The 14,244-nt window shown below is 45.9% G+C and overlaps 7 protein-coding genes across 7 annotated transcripts; 4 read left to right on the top strand and 3 right to left on the bottom strand.

The window, feature by feature from the left end:
• Window positions 1-708: 708 nt before the first annotated feature.
• On the top strand, window positions 709-1,171 carry F4813DRAFT_387402 (ribonuclease-domain-containing protein; the record flags this gene model as incomplete). Its single annotated transcript, XM_049246557.1, has 2 exons — window positions 709-1,006; window positions 1,059-1,171. 2 exons carry the CDS (start codon window positions 709-711, stop codon window positions 1,169-1,171), a joined length of 411 nt encoding a protein of 136 aa, XP_049101877.1.
• A 264-nt stretch (window positions 1,172-1,435) lies between these two features.
• F4813DRAFT_387401 (uncharacterized protein) lies at window positions 1,436-1,956 on the bottom strand (the record flags this gene model as incomplete). Its single annotated transcript, XM_049246556.1, has 2 exons — window positions 1,436-1,599; window positions 1,659-1,956. 2 exons carry the CDS (start codon window positions 1,954-1,956, stop codon window positions 1,436-1,438), a joined length of 462 nt encoding a protein of 153 aa, XP_049101876.1.
• A 684-nt stretch (window positions 1,957-2,640) lies between these two features.
• F4813DRAFT_352366 (uncharacterized protein) lies at window positions 2,641-3,962 on the top strand. The gene is made up of 3 exons (XM_049242519.1): window positions 2,641-2,830; window positions 2,950-3,294; window positions 3,372-3,962. Exons 2-3 carry the CDS (start codon window positions 3,033-3,035, stop codon window positions 3,569-3,571), a joined length of 462 nt encoding a protein of 153 aa, XP_049101875.1. The 5' UTR covers window positions 2,641-2,830; window positions 2,950-3,032; the 3' UTR covers window positions 3,572-3,962.
• F4813DRAFT_352365 (uncharacterized protein) lies at window positions 3,963-6,888 on the bottom strand. Its single transcript, XM_049242518.1, has 2 exons — window positions 5,321-6,888; window positions 3,963-5,113 (listed from the first exon to the last, which is right to left on the bottom strand). Exons 1-2 carry the CDS (start codon window positions 6,492-6,494, stop codon window positions 4,137-4,139), a joined length of 2,151 nt encoding a protein of 716 aa, XP_049101874.1. The 5' UTR covers window positions 6,495-6,888; the 3' UTR covers window positions 3,963-4,136.
• A 232-nt stretch (window positions 6,889-7,120) lies between these two features.
• On the top strand, window positions 7,121-8,419 carry F4813DRAFT_328762 (uncharacterized protein). Its single transcript, XM_049241100.1, has one exon. It carries the CDS (start codon window positions 7,304-7,306, stop codon window positions 7,937-7,939), a length of 636 nt encoding a protein of 211 aa, XP_049101873.1. The 5' UTR covers window positions 7,121-7,303; the 3' UTR covers window positions 7,940-8,419.
• Window position 8,420: 1 nt separating this feature from the next.
• Window positions 8,421-10,437, bottom strand: F4813DRAFT_328765 (galactokinase). Its single transcript, XM_049241101.1, has 2 exons — window positions 9,659-10,437; window positions 8,421-9,612 (listed from the first exon to the last, which is right to left on the bottom strand). Exons 1-2 carry the CDS (start codon window positions 10,288-10,290, stop codon window positions 8,694-8,696), a joined length of 1,551 nt encoding a protein of 516 aa, XP_049101872.1. The 5' UTR covers window positions 10,291-10,437; the 3' UTR covers window positions 8,421-8,693.
• A 1,826-nt stretch (window positions 10,438-12,263) lies between these two features.
• F4813DRAFT_328750 (membrane transporter) lies at window positions 12,264-14,244 on the top strand. The gene is made up of 2 exons (XM_049241099.1): window positions 12,264-13,392; window positions 13,454-14,244. The coding sequence occupies exons 1-2, from the start codon at window positions 12,386-12,388 to the stop codon at window positions 14,040-14,042; spliced, it is 1,596 nt and encodes a 531-aa protein (XP_049101871.1). The 5' UTR covers window positions 12,264-12,385; the 3' UTR covers window positions 14,043-14,244.

The raw sequence follows: 14,244 nt of genomic DNA, 5'->3' as shown, positions 1-14,244 counted from the left end.
ACACTAGCCAAGCACCTAATGCGCCCGCTCTAAGGGTACTATACATACTTACGATCTCTTACACTATATACCTAGGTACCTAAGCCATTGCTTCTTCAGGATATTACACGTGCTTTAAAGCAACAGATGTAAACTAAAGACAGCCATGTTTTAGAATCAGGGGTTACCGCTGTTCGGCCAAGTTTATATAAGTCTTGTTCCAAGTATTCACTGCCAATAGCAGCAGAGATATAAGACACGCTAGGATCTAAAAGTCTAGAACCCGCGTAGCCCTCCTGGAATCTAACCAGACCTTCAGCCCCGCACGCACACACCGTCGCGCAATCTCCGCCAACCTTATCGGCACGTTCTACCGTCTATCTATTACCTTCCGCTTTCAGTTGCAACCTATCTGCATGCCTAGCTGTGGAATGCTTCGGTGCTTGTTCCAGAAGAAGAAACTGTTGTGTCCCGTCCAAGTGTGATTTGCGTAAGTTATAGGGACGGGATAGTGTTCTTCGGTGCATTATGCCTTGCGAGGAAGGAGGATCGTCAGGTACGGAGCGCGGGAGAGTTGTTGAGATGAAGTGTAAGTGTATAGGTATATATAGAGTAGATATATGGTCGCTCATTCCATGCTATCTCGTAGTTCGATCCCCTTTATTCCGATCAACTCTCTAGATACCACTTGATTCCTTACTCACAACTCTCAATAACCTAATCGGAATCATGAAGTTCTTCGTCGGCAGCTTTGCCTTCCTGCCCCTCGCGGCTCTTCTCACGTCCGTCGCTGCCGCCCCTATTGTCGAGGAGCGTGCCGAACTAGCTGCGACAACATGCGGTTCCACGTCTTATAGCGCGACGCAAGTGAACCAGGCTGCACAAAAGGCATGCAGCTACTATAGCTCAGGAAGCGCACCTGGTGGCTACCCGCACACATACAACAACTATGAGGGCTTCTCGTTCTCAGTTTCTGGGCCGTACCTCGAGTTCCCGATCCTATCCAGTGGTAGTGTGTATACTGGCGGTTAGTCGTGATGGCCTTTCTCAAGTATATGATGCGAGCTAACAGCTGATAGGCTCTCCTGGGCCGGATCGGGTTGTCATTAACACTTCCTGCAAGCTAGCAGGTGAAATCACTCACACTGGAGCTAGCGGCAACAACTTCGTCGGCTGCTCGGGAACATCTTAAACTAACATACGTACAAGTTAGTCGATTGCGATGGCTATGAGGTACTAATGGTTTCCTGGGCCTCAGCGGGTCTAAAAATGATTTATACGCTGGCTGTAAATACACAATAAATACAAGGTGTATATATAAAATAAGCTACCGCTTTTGTACGTGACCTTCAAGATTCCAACCTTAGGTTTCAATGATATATCTTCACTCGTTATATAGTGCGAATTGACTTAGGAAAGTAGTTACTCAGGCGTTTAAAGACCGTAATAGTGGAATCTATAGATTGTATGAACCTGCCAACGGAGCGGGCTGGTTCTCAATTGAGACTGCTGGGAGTGCTACACCTGTCTCGGCCGGCTCGATGCTTTGCGTCAAGGTCTCCTGGTTGGGCTCGTCTGGCTGCGCACTGTAATAGATTGAAAAGTAACCTCGGCCACCGCCTGTTCTAGAGTTAGCTTAATTATATAGGTACTTGGCGGATGATCCTTGGTGCTCATACACATCTCCTGCGCATATCCCGAACAAGCTCTGTTGCAGAATGAATCTGACACGGCTTCAAAAGAAGGGACTGCTTGACTGCATAAGCAATTGGTGCCGTTTGTCAGAGCTATTACGGGCTGGTTATTGGATTCGCACCAATCCGCACAGAAACCAACTGATTGATATATGTAGGTGCGACTAAATTCTACATTTGTCGGCGAGTCGAAACAGCCCACGTACTCGAGAGGTCCTCGAACAGCTGATGCGAACCCGAATAACGCCAGGGCGATGGATATTTGGTTCAGTTGGACTCTCATATTGACTGGTGATGTAGTGTGTTGAAATGAAAGCTACCTATTCTAAGATGAGAGGTACATATGTATCACAGTAGGTTAGATGGGTACTTTATATAATTGTGAAGTAAATGGCTGCCTAGTAGACTACATACATATGTACGTATGCTAAGTAGTGTACCTCTCAGTAGGAATACATAGGTGAATGGATATTGGCGGATTCGGGTAATTTCGGTTGATATCCGGGCGCGAGTTGGGCTGATATTGACCAATCGAACGGAAATCCTATATCGTAATTGTATAAGATTTGCGGCTCAACATAGCCCACCTAGGTATATAACACTCTAACCTAGATGTTAAGGAACTGGCGTGATGGGATTTGTATTGTCCATGTCATCGGATAAGTGCATGTACATAGTATATGACACCATGATGCTTCTAGAATGTTTCTTCAGTGGTCAGTTAGCTATGCAGTGTAACTCGACAACTAGAAATAAAGTTTAACTATAAACGGTCGGTACAATACTGTATTGTCGTCATGACCATGCTACCATAAGGGGTTTAAAAAAGAGCATATTCACAATTGCTGTATTACATACCTAGGTAAATATGTAAGCAGACATCCACTTGTGTAATACATAGATTAGGTATTTATGATAACTATTTGTTCTCTTATGCTGAAATAAGCCTCAAGTTTCAATAGTGCATCTTTGTTTTAACCCTGAACCACAGACCCACTCTTGCTGTCGTACTACCTAGTAGCCGGACGGGACGTAAGCCAAACAGCCAATAAGCATTGCCCTAAAACCAATCACACTAACCAAGCTCCCTTGCTCCTTTCCTAAAGCAGACTAGAATGACGTCGTCTCGAGATATCGGACGAGCTCGAGAGCATTCGGTGAGCTTAGCCTTCCTTTATTTCGACAGTTTCGACCCGCAGCTTTAACCCGCAGCTTTAAATAGACTCTTTCTCCCCTCTTCTCTAACTCGTCTTTTGTTTCTATTGTTTTCCTTTAGGTAACTAGACGAAAGCACCACCATCTACACGAACTACAAGTCATCAACTCCAAGAACTTATACCAACAGCTCAATCCGCAACCATGGCCGCCGCAGAAGTATGCCCCGTCGTTGGAACCACAAACCACACTCTACCGCCCTCGCACCCGGATATCGACCTCTCCAAGCCAGGCCAGACATGTCCTGTCGTCGGTGCTAAGACAGAGCACCACACAAAACTGCACCAACACCCGTCCGTCCCTAGCGGCGAGATCTCCGCAACTACTCAGTCTGTCGGCTCGGCCGATGCGCAGGCCTGTCCCGCACTGAGAAGCGTTGTCAATGAGGCTAAGAGCAAGGAGATGGGTAGGTCCCCCCTTAATAAATACACTCTTTAAACCCTCACCTCCTACTCTCGTAGTAGCTTGCTAACCCCAACGTAGACGACCGCGTGTGTCCCGTTGTCGGACCCGTAACCACAGTCCTACCCCCGGACCACCCTAGCACAGCTAACAAGGCCGACGGAGACGTGTGTCCGGTGACGAAAGCCAAGGTCGGCCACCACAAGGACAAGGTCGTCGTTCACCCCCAGGTTGAAGGATCATCGGGTGTCTGCCCCGTGACGGGAGCGAAACAGACGTGAACTCTTAGAGATTGATGGATGGATTTGTACTATCTAGTCTCGATACGGCGTTTTTTTGGTTAGGATAATAGGAATACGGGCTTGTACGCTATATGTTTACCGATGATAAGCTGTCTTACTGGTCACGCCTAACATGTGATGAGCTATTCCTGTATGAGTATAAAACATATAAGTGAGCAGGCAAAGTATATAACTATGAGGTTACAAGTTTGTTTCATAACTCAATTCGTGGTCATATCTTTGTACATAGTGCGTGACGCTTGAAGAAAAGTGTCCGAGTGCGTTCACCTGATCAGGACAAATAGTTTGAATGTGGATGTTGAAAATTGTCGGAGAGCATTACATTTTCATATAAACTGCCGCTATTATTTCATAAGCTAGTGTAAGTAATACGCTGACACTATGAGAGAATGCATACCCTCCGTGTAAAATACGCTGGACGCTTGGCTCAAAACACATTGCTACTTTTACACAATCCTATCAGGGCAAGCGTGAGGCTAGTCTCCTGTATGACTAGTATACCACCAATTTCGATATTCAACTCTGATGTTTGTCTCCCGAACTATCAAACCCGTATGAACATATGGCTTTCCCACTTCAAAGTCCTGGTGATACGCCGACCATAATGTTTTATCATCGCATACTCCAGTTTGCCGCCCATGTACGGTTCGTGGAATATAATAGAGCTGAGATCACTGTCCAGGCCTATTGTGGGTTTGAATTGCCAGGCTGATCCGAATAGCTTCTCCGCCGTAAAATCCATAGCTAACATAGCATGAACAAAGTCATCCCAGGAAACCTCTCCTAGATTGGAAGGATCGGGTCCATCGAATAATAAGGTACTAAACACCTCAAAAGTTCGGCTATCGACTTTAAATGGATATATTCTGTGCTCTGCTGTAGAACCATTCATCTTCGAATTTACGCTCTCTTTTGCCGTGTTTGCAAGCTTCCCAGCTTCTGAAATTTCTTGGCGAATAAATTCGTCAGATAGCTGATTAGTATTCTTACCCACTATCTTCTTTTTCGACTTAGTCTGCTCTATCTGTGGCTCCTCCCACGGCTCAGTCCTCCGTAGTCTGCGAGAAAATACTGAAGTTGCGCACACCTCTAGTACACGTGCTCTCTGCAACTGGTCGAGGGCTTTGATCCAGAAGTGATCGAAGCTTGCTTCTGTTTCGCGTAGTTTCTTAACTACCTCCCTACTGCGAGGTTCGCGTATTGGATATTTTGATTCTCCTGTGAGAATGTCTCGCATCGTTCCGGCTGTATCGCACCAGAACGAATCAGGTATATTATACACCCTGAACACAGCCTCAAATTTACTCTGGTAAAAGTTTTCAACCTCGCCTGGATATCTTCTGCAGTATTGCGAGAAGCTCTGGAACTGGTGCTGGTATTGCTCAAGTACGTATCGGCATTCGTGTAAAACACCCAGGACCGAAATTTGAGCACCCAACCAGCTACTCACGAGAGGCTTCGCCGTACAATGGCGCTGGGTTAGTAGTTCTAACTCAATGAAAATTCCTTCCAAGCCGATTGCTGATGTACAAAAACATTTTGTGTTAGCTTTGAAATACTACAATTCTGAAATCTTCGCCGTTGTTTTTCGATTGGGTCGAAACAATGGGGCCATCACACTTACTATGTACTAAGCGTTAGACACTGTATACCTTACGAGGGCGGTCTTGAGACCATTCTAGAACGGGGGGTTTGAAAATAACAATACGGGATGTTTTCATACATACCGGAGTCGTTTCTCTAGGCCGGCTATGACTTCAAGGAAGTACACGGCTTCGGTGCAAATTTTGGGCATATTGACCAAAGGTCGGCGTCCAACTTGATAGGAACCGTAACCTTTCGGGTCTTTCGAGTCTGTGACCTCGCAATAGAAATATTCTCTTAACGCAGGCGAGCTATAAATACTTTCCGATAATCGCAAGCGGTCCAGGACTTTTTCGCAGACAACGGCTAGGCTGTGATAAAGTCCATACAACACCTTGTATAAGGATAGCGGCAAAGATGCTGTTTGAGAAGGATCTTCTTTCCACTCCTCGAAGAGGGAGTGTAGGTAACTGAACAAATCATATGCAACCGCCAAGACATCGAAGATTAGGAAGGCATCAGAGAAAACTTCGCGAATTCTTTTTTCCCGAAAGTAATCTTTATTCTGGAGATAAAAAGAGTGCCCCCGACTATTGATATCGAGCAAGTGTCCAGGGCAAGTTTCTTCCCTTTGATTTAGAACCATCCTAAAATAATCAGGATCCTCCCTCATAGACATGAGGTGATCTTCGGCAGCAGATAGCATGGCCCTAACAATAGATTCTATACGACTGAATTCGGTACGGCAGGGGCGTTTATACAATTCCTCAAACGAGTCGATAGCAAAGGAACGAAGCCTTGGCGAATTACTCTTTGGTATAACTACCGCAGGTAAGCGAACAATGGGCTGGTCGGCCTGCGTCAAATCTTCAGTTGGAATATCGTGGAGAATTGCTTCACAACACCTGATAAGAAAATGATACAAACGGTCTTGGGCCGCCAAGATTCGGAAGCCGTTATCTGGAGTAAAAACCTCCCGATCCGAGCCATCGTTGAATCTAACATCGTCGTCGATGTCAAAATGGAACTGGCCGTATGTATCTAACGAAGGAGGTTCTCTAAACAACATGGAGTAACCCGAAAGCTCTACTTTATTGTAATATGGAGTGTAGTAACCCAAAAATACCGAGTCAAGATCAAGGTTGATAAAGTCGCTAGGTGAATACCTTCCTCGAGAATTGAGCATCAGTAAAAGCGGCTCTGTCCTGGATAGATCCTCGAGGTTTATATAGGGCCACATTAACGGCCTTAAGCTCCATTCTTCAATTGGAATAAGTTTCCTATAAACGGCAAGATCAGGGCGATGCGATGGTGGCATATTGGGCCAGACGCCAAGCAAGAGTTTCTTTCGTTTGAGTTTCGATTTCTGGATCCAGCGATTCCGGATTGTATCTTCGTGATACAGAAGGATCGTATTCAACGTCTTCTAGTTGTTGAGAATATTCTGGGCTACCGGCCGAGAAAATCTTTTGGCTTTCTCTAATGTAAGATAAACTTGCGGCAGTGAATGTCGAGATACGCCACGCGCATCATCGCCATCATCTCCATCATCTCTCGATTGGCTAGAACGTGGGGTTACCATGTTGGAGCGCGTTGTAGAGGTACTATAGAATGATGAATAGAATGGATATAGGAATCCGAGTTGATATGAAATTAGTACATTTGTATAGATGAGAGTGTCGAATTAAGAGAAAGGAAAGGAAAGATTACGATGCGTCCTTCCTAGACTTTCTTTCTTTCTTTCCCCAAGACTCAATTCAATTGCCCCATGGCCGGGCTCTAATGCAGGTACCTAGGTACTTACCTCAAATAGGTGTAGTGGATCCTTGGAAGTCCATCTGGGGTTAATGCACACTTCAGCCACCAACTTATTCCAACTTATTCCAACTTATGCCCTAACCCAGTGCACTGCCCTAGAACTTCCCTACATATCAAATCCCCAGCCTTGTCTTCCCAACCATCCGAATATTGTCAATTAATATGTATAATAAAAGGCGATGCTTGCCATGGTAGGTTCAAGTTTTCTTTTTCGTCTTGCAGATCATTCCCTTCCACTAAGCTGCAAGGTGCAAAAACTCGCCGCCCTCAACCAATACAAGCAAAACCCCCTTTGAGGCGTTGTCCAAGATGCATCTAAGCTTGTCGATCTCCTTTCTCTTTATCCTATCCGTGTTTGATTCATCCACAGCATTGCCTTTCATTATACAGAGAAGGCAGCCAACCCAGTCATTGGTCGCTCGCGCTACATATTCTGTAGTCCCGATTGACGGAAATGGTTCAGGTTCAGGTTCAGGTTCAGGTTCAACTGAGACTCCTGGCACAATTGAGACAATTGTTGTAACTTCCCCACCAGTTACCAACACGATAGTGATTACCGCAAGCCCCGCGACCCAGACTGTTGCTACTACAGTCTCTATTATAGACATTCAACCCACAACCAATGTTGTAACCACCACTGTGACTGAAGACGACAATGTACCATATTCAACTTCAGTTTATCCAAGCACAGAGTCTATTACAACAACATCATCGTCTATATCTACCATCTCGTCAACTACACCCCCGACGCCGTCAAGTACGGTAGTCACGCCAGCCCTGCCAACGACTTTCTCCGGCACCTCTTCCCCAACGGCATGGACAACATCCATACCAGTGTCCAGTTGGGTGTGGAGCTCAAGTGCTTCTCATGATGATGGTTCGTGGCACACATCTTATCTTCCTTGGAATGGGACTGTGAGCCGTCGATTTGCTCGTGAGCAATGAGATAGCAATAGCCATTTTCTACCGTTGCGGCTTCTTTATGTACTTTTTATTATAGGAATGAAATGTATGAGAGCAGGATATGGTATTAATGGAGTATTTAGGCGGGGCAGGCCATGGCTTGGAATACATGAACTAATGTAATGGATAACTGGGATGCTTGGTCTGGTTGCGGACCAAGCAATGAACTATACGCAAACCAAGCGCTGGGACGCGTCAAATTTACCTGGTATTATATGACTAGAGAGATATGGGAATATATTACCTAAAGTTGAAATTATATTATCCAACTTTAATATAATTTTAGGACAATATATTAACTAAATCATATACTAAGTTGTGGATTACCTCACTTTGACACAAGGAAAACTGTTTCCTAAACAGGTAATAAGGCTAGCAGTGTGGCCAATCACCTCACAAGCCCCCTCCTATTGGCAAAGGCTAGGACTAGTTATTGACGTTATATTCAGTATTGTGCAGCTACGCAATCGCTGAAGTCTATATTCCATGTTATCCCCTAAAGAGTATCATGCTATGACACTACAACTAGATGCAGTTGCCTCGAGACTCAAGTCGGGGATTATGAATATGATAGAGTAGCAGAATCCTTAAACATACCCGTGAATACAAAAGGGTGACCAGAACTATCAATCTTGCAAACGCATAACTAGGAAATCGAGTCGAGTGTCCACATAATATATATGCTCTGTAATTGCTAACAGCATACGGTATATACTACCTACATAACCTAGCAGGATTAAATCTTCCCTTCTTTCAGTGTGAAGACTGCACTGCCATTCATCGGCCGACTGACAACAATTGCTCCTTCTAGGTCCTTTTCACTCAAGTTCCGCTTAGAGTAATATTTATCAAGCAACGCCTTCTTGATATCGTCAATCTTATTAGCAGGCACCAAATGGACGCTGCATCCACCCCAGCCAGCACCGGTCAACCGGCTACCGTAGCTCCCGGCCTCGCGCGCAATCTTGCACAACTCGTCTATCTCGGGACAACTGCACTCGTAAACATCTCGGCACGAGTCTTGGGTTTCGTTTAGTAATTTTCCGAGCTTAGCATTGTATTCGACTGTGTGCTCAGAGTCGGGGGCCTGTGCCGGATCTTCTAGAAGGGATAAGAACTGGAGAACACGCAGAGCCTCGGTAAATACGTGTAGCGCGCGCTGGCGGAGCTTGAAGTATTCGCCCCGTACCGGGAAGCTGGACATAAACCGAGCCTTTACATCATCAACCGAGATGCCAATACCCGAAGCAACTTCTTCCACGGTGTATCCTTGCTCCTGAGTGAGCGTGGACTTAGTCAGTTCAATCAACTCGGTAAGTTGTTCGGGCATCGACTTCGTGGTATCCTTGAAGTAATTTTGGTGGAATCCGCGTATGGATACGCCTAGTGGGCCAGCATCTTTAGGAAGTTCAGTTCCCCTAGGGCATAACTTGGCATTTAGGTATGCTGCTGCCATGCTGCACTCGACGACCCTGAGATTATAGTGAATTGGACCGGTTTCCTGTTTATTTGAAGTAACAAATGACTGTGCGACCATAAAACACAGTTCAGGGTTCGTTTTGGGAAAGAAGACCGGCCGCGCCGAGAGAGACGGAGTGAAAGAAACCAAGAGAGCCGATCCTCGTTCAGAGAATACTGAAGCGGACTGGTCCATTCTGCAAGATATTAATAATAACCACGCAATTAACCAGGCAGACTCACCCTCCAGAGTTGACACCCACAGCCCGCTCACTGACAATAGCAACCTCGGTCAGAGCTTTCTTGTCGACATCACGTTCGCCGTTGGCAACCATAACAGCCAACGCGCTGGCGCTTACAAAGGCAGCGCTGGAACTTAGACCACCACCAGCAGGCACTGTCCCGTCCATTAACACTTGCATACTCTTGGGCTTGAAATCGTCTCCATATTTCTTCCTTAGCAATTGTAGCGCCCCCCTCAACCCAGACTTGAAGTAATTGGTCCATTCATGTATCGTTGCGTCGATATCAACCTCGGAATAGGACACATCGAACTCACGAGTCGGGAATTGCTCGTTGTCGACATTAGCTATCTTAATCTTGTAACTGCCTTCTTGTGAGGGTTCTAGATCGGTGGATACGGCAAGGATAACATCAGGAGTCATTCCCATGGGCAATACCGAGTAAAGAGAGTAGTCGATATGCTCGCCGATGATATTCACGCGACCAGGCGACCGTGAGACGAATTGGGCGGGGGTGCCATAGAGGGCCTGAAACTTGTCAAGCAGCTTGTTCCACCGCGCAGTCTGATCATTTAGAGCCTGTTGGGTGTATATGTCCTGCAATGCAGTGACCGTAGGTACAGGACCCGACATATTGTCGAGTTGCGATTATGATTATGTTGGGTATGTTAGGTATTCTCAGATGAGTCGCGGGGAAATAGAAAGCGAAAGGAAAAATAGCTGCGTCTAAGTGTCGATGCCCCGCTTCAAGCTTCGAGGGATGATGAATGTTTGCCCTATAGTTACTTGCTTCTTTGTTAATTGAGTTTTATCGTTAGCAATCTTTAGCTTTGCTTAAATTGCCAAAGTAATAATCGAGATTATATTTATATTTTTTATAGTATTTACAAGAAGGGAACAAGGGAACGACGAGGGATTAAAAGAGGCAATGAAATATATAGTTGTAGGACAAACCAGAGATACATGTCACAAGATCGCAAAAATGTTTATATTTCCCATGATTATCGTGAGGTACCTGCCCACCTTAGCTAAGATTGAGAATACCCCGCGGACAGCCGCGCCGAGCAATTGGCCGGCCACCGTCAATTAGAACCCGACCAACCGATACTTTCCATAATGAAATTTCCACTATAACCCCGCTTCCCCACGTCTTTCGTCACTGACAATCAACAATATTTTAGATTTTAGATGAATATTTTACTATCTACATAGGCAGGACAACCCTCCCTTCCATTCCATTCTTAATTCGCATTCGCCCACTTGGGTATCACCACATTTTCAAGCGAGAGCGAAATTCCCTGCAATACATACATAATCTCACACGATGGGATGATAGTTGGGTACCTGAATTACCGGGATTTTCCTAGCTTAAGTCGCCCAGTCGTCTGGGTGGAATGCCATGAGATCATACCACTGGAAGACAGAACCAATCAAAAATGTCTATGAGCCAACAAAAGTAGTAATTGTTGAAGTATGTATTCCTAGGTATCCTCCATGGAAAGGGCAAAGCCGGTAAGTAAAAAATTGATGGAGCCAACAGAACTCCAAAATGCCGCCTGCCAGGAAGCCGAGACTGAAAGGACCAGACCACCGAAGAATTATACTACGGAAGACTGGAAGGAAATAGTCCGTAGGGCTGCTTTCAAATCCGCAATTGCGGGTATCTATAACCACGCACTGCTGCCAAGCAAGGCCGGCTTCCATGTCTTGGTACTACCATCCTCGGTCTGAAATTTGACGAGCTCAAGGATACCTTTATCAGCATTCTACCCCGTTACTAAGACTAGAGCGTCGCCGGAGACAAAAAAGAAGGCGCTGAAAAGCGTTGTAATTGGTACGGCTAGCTTTATCTCGCTAGGGAATACGGTCAACAGGGAAACCCATCCATACATGGTCGTTGGGCGATCACCCTTCATTACCTGATAATTGACGATCCCGTGGCAGTAGTATCCCGCTAGTCTGTCTATCCAACATCTTTGGAATGCGAGACGGAACTTTAAGACGGCACACTGGGACAATCATATATCTTAAATAATACCAGGGCCGTAAGATCTAGTTCTATTAAGGAGTTTTCAATAATATCTCACCCTTTCGAGGACGTTATACGTGAGGTACTGAGGCCGGTGAGTCACTGCCGGTCAACTTGTCCACCAAGTATATACTATATACTATATTTGGCTATTAGATTTGTTGCCTGGCTTCCTAACTAGACGTGAATTAGACATGATTAACTACCAGCTTTGAAGTGTAAGTCGAAGTCAGGGCCGCATCTGGACTCTGACTGTTAATACTCGCTCCGATATATATCGGATATATAGAGAAATTATGGCAGCGCCCCGGTAGGACCCTAGTCCTAAGATCGCATACACGTCGTAGCTAGAACAGCTTTCCATTGCTAGTGGCATGCTTTATTTGGGATGGGGTTGGCCATTCAAGATCGAGGAAAAACTTTAGACGCACATCTTGTATCTTGGCTTCCTCTTTGGTGATCACGAAATATAGTCACGCTCCATCATTCACAACCGGTCAACTTCCCAGTTCCAAATTCCACAGACACTATCTGCTTTCATGAACGTACTTAAATACAATACTTTATCATGGATACAATGGCTATAACCCTGCTACCACGAAGTAATCTTCCTGTATTGGGGGCCGTTCGACATCGTAAATCCAATCGCTGTTCTTGCGATATACCCCCCCGCCGCCGAAGGACGACTAAGCCATCGAAATGGCTACCGATATAGAGTCGGCGGCTGCCACAGCTCCAGAAACCCCCTCGGGCAACAATGATACATCGTCCTCATCCTCTCATGGTGGTCCTATCGATACCGAGAAGCTTGGAAGGAGTAGACCTTTACTTTTTGCTAACGGCTGGGTTGAAGTAGGGTTTTGTATATCCGTTCTCGGTTCGGTGATGATGGGGGAGTTCCTCATCAGCGGATTTAGCGTATTGCTCCCGGTGCTCATCGAAGACACGGGTATCGACCCCGGCCAGAGGACCTGGCCCATCACCGTCTTCTCCCTCGTCGCCGGCTCGTTGTTACTACCCTTTGGCCGGCTTGTCGATATGTTCGGCGGCTACCCTATCTATCTCGGGGGGTTATCATGGCTAACGCTGTGGGCGATAGTTGGAGGATTCAGCCGCACTTTGCCGATGGTTTTAACGAGTCGAGCTCTCCAAGGAGTGGGAGCAGCTGCCTTCCTACCTGCTGGTACGACGTTATTAGGAACCACTTACCGTCCCGGTCCACGAAAGAACGTTATATTCAGCTTTTATGGTGGTTGTGCGCCTTTGGGCTTCTTCTCTGGGATCGTTGTTGCAGGTCTTACGGGCGAGTTCCTTTACTGGGGTTGGTTTTTTTGGATTGCATCTATACTACTGGCTTCCTTGTGCTTGATGACCTTTTTCTGCGTTCCTCATGAGTGGAAGCGTGGCGACTGGTCCTTAATGGATTGGTGGGGTTGCCTTACTAGTATTTGCAGCTTAAGTCTACTTACATACGCCATCACCGATGCCTCCCACGTTGAAGGCCATTGGGCTTCCCCTCAGATCATCGTTACATTTATACTTGGGCTTATAGCATTTGCGGCTTTTATCTATGTGCAAGGATGGGTTGCCAATTCTCCTCTACTACCTTTGGACTTATTTTCTATCAAGTACATCGGACCAATATTCCTCGTCCTCTTCATAGCATGCGGCTGCTTTGGCATATGTCTCTTATACGCAAGTTTTTAGTAAGGCCTTGCCCAATCTGCAATTTAAGAAATACAAACTCAATATACTAACTTATGCCAGTATACAGATTGTCCTTGAAATCCCGCCGTTACTCGCCGCACTTTGGTTCTCTCCTATGGCTGCCGGTGGAATCATCATCGCTCTCTTAGGCGGATTGACACTCCATCGCTTACCTGGAACTATACTCCTCCTGCTGGCTGGGACAGGTTTCGTAATATGTCCTCTCCTATTCACCCTCATCCCCCAAAATCCTAATTATTGGCGGTGGGTTTTCCCGGCAATGGTGTGTACGACAATAGGTATTGATATTAGCTTCAACGTGAGCAGTATCTTCATTACTACCAATGTCCCCAAACATCAGCAAGGCCTAGCAGGAGCATGTATCAATGGGTTGGGATACCTGGGCATCAGTTTCTTTCTCGGTTGGGCGGACTTTGCTGTCATTAGTAGATCGAGTGGGCTTGGAGAAAGTTACAAGGTGGCTTTCTGGTTCGCTGTCGGATGTGGAGCCGGAGTCATCTTGCTAGTCTTGGGCTTCGTCAGGATTGGTAAAGCCAAAAGTGACTTTACGGTAGATGAGAAAGCACAGCAAAGAGAAGCAGGTTGCGAAAGTGAGCAAGCTAGGCAAGAGACGGGGATTATAACATAATCTTGAAATCTGTAAAATATTGATCGCCTACGTCCACAATTTCGAGAGAGGGAGACACAGGTTCACAAGTGAGGACCGTTTCGGCCCTCCAGACTTGGTTCGAAGAGACATTTGCGATGTGAATCACCTCTATTTTCAATACCGGGTGTAGAATTAACTGCCTAAGTTGGTTTCTAGATTTTACTAACTAAATACTATTGAG

Source organism: Daldinia decipiens, assembly GCF_022478715.1.
Source record: "Daldinia decipiens strain CBS 113046 unplaced genomic scaffold F4813scaffold_8, whole genome shotgun sequence".
In the NCBI taxonomy this organism is placed as follows: Eukaryota; Fungi; Ascomycota; class Sordariomycetes; order Xylariales; family Hypoxylaceae; genus Daldinia; species Daldinia decipiens.
The sequence above is the reverse complement of the archived record's forward strand: the minus strand, read 5'-3'. Positions and strand labels throughout refer to the sequence as shown.

What these genes read in the sequence shown, in the direction of transcription:
- F4813DRAFT_352366 (XM_049242519.1), top strand. Translation starts at nt 3,033, where the DNA reads ATGGCCGCCGCAGAAGTATGCCCCGTCGTTGGAACCACAAACCACACT. An exon ending in GGCTAAGAGCAAGGAGATGG is followed by an intron (nt 3,295 to 3,371) that starts GTAGGTCCCCCC and finishes ACCCCAACGTAG; the next exon opens with ACGACCGCGTGTGTCCCGTT.
- F4813DRAFT_352365 (XM_049242518.1), bottom strand. Translation starts at nt 6,494, where the DNA reads ATGCCACCATCGCATCGCCCTGATCTTGCCGTTTATAGGAAACTTATT. An exon ending in CGGCCTAGAGAAACGACTCC is followed by an intron (nt 5,114 to 5,320) that starts GGTATGTATGAA and finishes TTTGTACATCAG; the next exon opens with CAATCGGCTTGGAAGGAATT.
- F4813DRAFT_328762 (XM_049241100.1), top strand. Translation starts at nt 7,304, where the DNA reads ATGCATCTAAGCTTGTCGATCTCCTTTCTCTTTATCCTATCCGTGTTT.
- F4813DRAFT_328765 (XM_049241101.1), bottom strand. Translation starts at nt 10,290, where the DNA reads ATGTCGGGTCCTGTACCTACGGTCACTGCATTGCAGGACATATACACC. An exon ending in GTGGGTGTCAACTCTGGAGG is followed by an intron (nt 9,613 to 9,658) that starts GTGAGTCTGCCT and finishes AATATCTTGCAG; the next exon opens with AATGGACCAGTCCGCTTCAG.
- F4813DRAFT_328750 (XM_049241099.1), top strand. Translation starts at nt 12,386, where the DNA reads ATGGCTACCGATATAGAGTCGGCGGCTGCCACAGCTCCAGAAACCCCC. An exon ending in CTCTTATACGCAAGTTTTTA is followed by an intron (nt 13,393 to 13,453) that starts GTAAGGCCTTGC and finishes AACTTATGCCAG; the next exon opens with TATACAGATTGTCCTTGAAA.